This window comes from Mya arenaria, chromosome 4 (assembly GCF_026914265.1).
Source record: "Mya arenaria isolate MELC-2E11 chromosome 4, ASM2691426v1".
NCBI lineage: Eukaryota > Metazoa > Mollusca > Bivalvia > Myida > Myidae > Mya > Mya arenaria.
Genome location: NC_069125.1, coordinates 78,080,735 through 78,087,077, shown reverse-complemented (window position 1 = coordinate 78,087,077; position 6,343 = coordinate 78,080,735). Strand labels below are relative to the sequence as shown.

At 37.1% G+C, this 6,343-nt stretch overlaps 1 protein-coding gene across 1 annotated transcript; it reads right to left on the bottom strand.

The window, feature by feature from the left end:
- Positions 1-127: 127 nt before the first annotated feature.
- LOC128229767 (GTP-binding protein Rheb-like) lies at positions 128-1,820 on the bottom strand. Its single transcript, XM_052941586.1, has one exon. It carries the CDS (start codon positions 1,708-1,710, stop codon positions 1,168-1,170), a length of 543 nt encoding a protein of 180 aa, XP_052797546.1. The 5' UTR covers positions 1,711-1,820; the 3' UTR covers positions 128-1,167.
- Positions 1,821-6,343: the final 4,523 nt, after the last annotated feature.

Sequence of the window (6,343 nt, the reverse complement as noted above, 5' to 3'; positions counted from 1 at the left end):
TGGGGGAAGAAAGAATAGAATTCACATACACCTGTTCTTTTTTATTACCTAAATTTACTACTCAACAATATTTTTTCGGTTACACACCATTATTATCTTCGGAGCGCAACCCCAGATTGCCAATATACACAAATACACAACATCTCCCCCCCCCCCCCCCAAATTAAATTTGTCCCCAAATTTCCGAAGAGAATGCAGATCTGGGGTTTCTCAACAAACACAATATTACCACAATATGATCAACATAACATATGACGTACCAAGATTCAACTGACATGATGGCCCTTTAACTCAATTACTCACACACACATTAATGCCAATGGATGGATCCTTTCCAAAGACGACATACATACTACAAATATACAGGCAATCACCTCAACTATGTCCCAGACATCAAATACAAGAGAGATGGTAAAAACTATTGATATAATTAATACTGACAACCGAGAAAAGGAAAACTGTTGAAACAATACCCTGCATGACTTTTTAAATCAAACTATAACTAATATGACAGTCAATTGCAAAAACGTTAAACTTAGGACAGTCTTAAGACATATATTAAATGAGCCTCTTAAGAGACATAATACTATTCACAGTGTCCTTAAATCTAATACAACATACAGACTCCCATAAACTACTTAACAGAAGAATAAACAGAACTGGTACAAATGTGAAACCTGACCAACATGAGTATGCGAAAACGTTATGACACAATATGTAGGAAGATAATTACTTGCATATTGGCACATTAAACTTGATACACATACATCACATATACACATTCTAAAGTATTACAATTGTAATTGTCATACCAGCAACCCAATAATTAGATGCTCTAAAAACAATAATATGAAACAGTCATTAGATAACATCACTTTGAGAGCAAAGGTATTTAACGTAAGATAGCAAAGGGAAATAACCAGAAAAACAATCGCAACAATCAATACAAGAGTTAGTAACCCTGATTGAGACAAAACATAGGTCATATTCATAAACATTTTGACATTGATTTAACATCGCACAAGCGATATTTTCATACAAAAACTAAAATCATGAATCTCAAAAAAAAAACACTTTTCTGTACTGCCTTTAACGATTCACATTTAAACAGTTTATCCTTGGCCAAGTCAACACAGTGGAAATTAGCTGTCTCCATGGCAATGGGGTCTAAAAGATTACACAGTCCTTCTTCTCTGACATTACAGCTTTCACCAATGTCATGATGATCTGATCGAACAAGCGGCTTATAGTAAATTGTTCTTTGCCATATGTCTCCATGAACGGTGTCTTCCACTCATTTAAGCGCCTGCCGGCATCTGACCCCCCCCTCTCCATGCTGAGATCTGACATGTCGCTAACGAGGATGCTACGAACATGGCCGATGTTCCCCTTCATGTCGAGCAGCTTGTCATACACGAAATGTAGCACTTCAAAACTTTTCAGAGAGTTTACTGAGTAGACTAGAATGTAGCGGTCAATGTTCATGAAATATGACTGAGGTAGTATGGAGTACTCATCCTGTCCTGTTGTGTCAACCAGCTGGAAAGCATATTCCTGGCCAGAGAAAGATTCGTCCATGTTCATGTGCTGGTTTCGAAAACTTTGAAATCTAGGTTCGCATCGGTGACCGTGTCCGTTGACGTCGCGGCTGCTGATCGAATGTCGCCCCAAACCGAATTCCACATCGTCTTTGCCCTGGAAATCCCACATCGGATCTTGCACAGAATTGTTTATATTTATACTAAAAGTTTGGATTCTCCACCATGTTATTCTTTTACTTAATTTTTGGGGGAAGAAAGAATAGAATTCACATACACGTGTTCTTTTTTATTACCTAAATTTACGACTCAACAATATATTTTCGGTTACACACCACTATTATCTTTGCAGCGCAACCCCAGATTGCCAATATACACAACAAAGTGTTATGAATGTGTACAGCAGAGAAGAAATAGATACATAGATTTATTTCAATATAAGATGCACATATGAATGGTAAAAACAACATTTTGCAATAAATAAATAATGCAGTTCAACTCTCTCTTTCTCTCTCTCTCTCTCTCTCTTCTTAATTTAATAAAAGAAACATTAACTCAATATTTTCAAATATATTAAAAGGAAACAAAAAATCTGCAGTAAACGATAAAGGCAAATTAATTAAAATCAACACTATTTTCAATAACATTCCTATTTTTTTATCAAAATGATAATACAAAAAAGCAAATTGCAGAAGACTTTGGCATTCCGCGGAACAGGCTTTAAACTTGGTTGAAAAAAGACCAAGTAAGAGCCAGATTCCTTGCCGGTGACAGAGAGCCCGAGCACAAGCCATGTGGCTTGAATGATTTAAATGTGCTATCTAAAATATTTACATGTTCAGTGAATGTGAATAAAATATGACGCATGTTCATGTGTTAATCATTGTATGAAATATTCAGTTTTCAGCATAACCGCTTGCCTCGATATTCCGAAAGCTCGAAGTAATTAGGTCCCTGGAATATCGAGGTAAAGGATTTCGACTGCAAGTGATCAAATATTGGGTGATTTGGGGGGAAAATTGTTCGTGTTAAGAACAGGTGGCAGAACCTTTTTTAGTTTTATAAAAGACGTGACCATTTGAAGGAGGCTAGTAATAAACCACAGTTACTTCAAAAGGGAATCGGACTTTTGTTTCTGAATAATGTTTTGATTGTGATATAATTCCAATTTGCCTGAATGTGGACACCAACTGTTTGTAGTTCAAATGCATGCCGTAAGGTAAGTTCGAACTACCTGTAGACTCAGTGCATTCATATAGATAGGCACAAATTACTTTCAGTTCTATTACATGTCTGTAGGTGGGGACAAACACCTTGCAGCTCAAATGCATGTTTTAAGGTTGCCTGGCGCCGCATGCAGTCTCAATTCATGCCTATAGATAGGCACAATATACCTGCCTTTCCAATGCATGCCTGTAGGTGGTCACAAATTGCTTGCAGTTCAAGTACATACCTGTTTATGGCCACAAGATAACTGCCTGAAAATTGGCACAATCAACCAGCCTGTAGGTAGTCACAAACTGCTTGCATTTCCAATGCATGCATTAAGTTGGTCACGAGCTATCTGCAGTTCCAGTGCGCGCCTGTATATGTGCACGAGCTACATGCAGTAACAATAATAGCTTGTAGGTACGCACTAGCTACCTGCATGTAGATGGGCATGAACTACCTACCAATTTATCCCTACATATGGACATCGGCTACCTGCCTGTAGGTGGTGTTTGAGCTACATGCAGTTCCAATGCATGCCTGTAGATTGGCACATGCAATTTAAATAAATGGCTGAAAGTTTGCACGAGCTACATGCAGATCCTATGCATCCCTGTAGATGGACACGTGAAACTTGCAGTTCAAATGCATCCCTGTAGATGGAAACGAGCAACTTGCAGTTAAATGCATCCCTGTGGATCGGCACTTGCTACATGCAATTCCAATTAATGCCTGTAGGTGGACACGAGCTACCTGCAGTTCCAATGCATCCCCGTAGGAGAATACGACCTATATGCAGTTCCAATGTATGCCTGTAGATGGACACGACCTATATGCAGTTCCAATGTATGCCTATAGATTGACACGAGCTACATGCAGTTCCTATGTATGCATGTAGATGGACACGACCTACATGCAGATCCAATGCATACATGTTGTTGAACACGACCAACCTGCAGTTCAAATGCATGCATGTAGTTGGACCCGAGCTACATGCAGTTCCAGTGTATCCCTGTAGATTAGCACGAGCTACATGCAGTTCCATTGCATCCCTGTAGATGGACACGAGCTACCTGAGTTCCAATGCATCCCTGTAGATAGACACGAGCTACCTGTAGTTCCAATCCATCCCTGTAGATCGACACGAGCTACCTGTAGTTCCAATCCATCCCTGTAGATCGACACGTGCTACCTGTAGTTCCAATCCATCCCTGTATGAGGATACGAGCTACCAGTAGTTCCAATGCATTCCTGTAGGAGGATAACACCTAACTGTAGTTCCAATGCACACCTGAAGGACGGCACGAGCTAACTGCAGTTCCAATACATGCCTGCAGGTGGTCTCCAGCAGTTCTAATGGCTCTGTAGTTGGGGTTAGAATCACTAAAGTGCATCTTGCATTTTGAAACAATGTCAGTGTTTTAATTTATTTTTCAAGATAATCCCCGTACACCAAGCAAACAAATGTTCCTTATCCATTCCCGAGACTGAAGACTACGCTTCACATCCCGTCAAATCAAGAAAACGAAGAATGTTATGTCTAGTCATCTGCTGACATTTGCTTTCCAATGTGATGTACAATGTACTTTAGAAATAGCTTGCTTTTCTACTTGTTCCAGATACAAGTCATACTGGTACATTCAAATCCTGTACTGTTCCCATACATGTGGCAGCGACGTATCAGTTTCAAACCTATGGGCGTCCCCCTTTCTTAATCAGCGAATACCACATTCAGAGGATCTGATTTCTTGAGAGTCGTTCATAACTTCGCCAACCTTATCTAACGACAGTAAAATGAGAATGAGGAAACGTCAACTGGCTAGAAAATTGATAGATAGTTCGGCTCCCAAATAAATGGGAACAGTTTATAATGCTTGACAAAAACAAAGTTGCTATTAAAGACAGCGTTTTCTTGCAAGAATGATTGAAGAAAGAACAAAACATATCCTCGGTGACCAAGAATTTGTGACAGGATTCAAAGACATCCCTAGAACCTCCTTAAATGTTGACAGGAATATGTCGAAACAGTGTTATCACGAAGAAGTAGATTCCAGGATCATTGTAAATGCGTTCGGTGCTGTCATTGATGCTTTTGCCGATACACATTTGTCCTTGGGATGATACCTTGTACATGAAGAACAGAAATGTGTTAACCAGTACATGGACTTAGATACTCAGCAGTAAATAAAAACACGCTTATAGACAGATCAAGTGTTAACGTTTTAACGCAATATGACAAAATGATTTCCTTCTCAGTTTTTAGGAAAAAAAGATGTTGGCAAATAATTGTTTAGACTGGGAAAATGTTACGTGATGAGTTGTATGTATTATTGAAAAAATAGTTAGAGCACAACATATGCAAAATATAATTGTATGGTTACTGTCGCCAACAAAACGATGATGACGTCAGCTATTAACTGACGCCAGTATAATCTCAACATGTGTTCTTTTTATTCTAGTATATTGCTTTATTATAGCAAAACAATTTAAAGTGACATTTTCGCTAAACAATCACATAGTCAACTTCGGTAGGCACATGTTATTAAACAAAATGACTTCAATAAGTATCATTTCTAATTGGCCAAAAAATTGTTTCTGAAATAAAAATAACGACAAGTTTTATGAGTCAGGTCAAATGAACTCAACTTAATTTAATTATGAAGCTATGTGAATAGAGAAATAAATAGCTTCTACCTGTAGATATATATATATATATATATATGGGATGTTTACAAACTATTGGTAAATGATTATATATGCAACCTATATACAAAGTAAACCTTGAAAATGATGATCATTAAACTAAAAGTCACATATATCAGATATAATATAAAAATAATAAACAAACAATACAATCTTATTTTGCAAATAAAACATACTAAAAGCATACTACTAGTAAAGTTGAATACTTCTCTTCAAGCATATTTGAGTTAATAATTCTAACCTTACTTTTAACGTGAGAGCAATGTAAGTACTATAAAAAGTGCATTAGCTTCCAAAACATTCAGGATAGGCTAAAAAATGTTTAACACTTCAGAGCACATACTTTATCAAATGAACGAAACTCCTATTTTATATACAAGGGTGAGATTCGGTTAATTATATAAGTGAGAAACGAGCATATTATGTGATGAATATCACTAGGTTTGTTATATAACTTCTGATTCGATGACCGTTCCAAGGCGATGACCCACACATTTACTGATGACGATATTTTGATTGTTTTTAGTTTGTAGATGCATGCCAATATTAGACCCTTCTTAATAAGCTCTCATGAATAACGTATGGGCCAACTCAGAACGAGGCTTAGTTGAGTCAGATGTAAACACAGCTGATAAGCCAACATGGCCAGCTATAATTTCTCTTTTGATGTGTATTATAAAAAGAAAACAAGATTTTATCTGGTAATAAATTCATAAACCAAGGTTACAAGTTTAACATTGATGGATAGATTCATTATTTGAAAGGTAAGACTATATGTTTTATTCATATGATTGAAGTACATGTACATTAACTTAAATTGCCATACTCTGTTTACATAGTCCTGATACTATCAGAAAATAAACCATATCTAATGCATTTATAGTTTCTCCGAC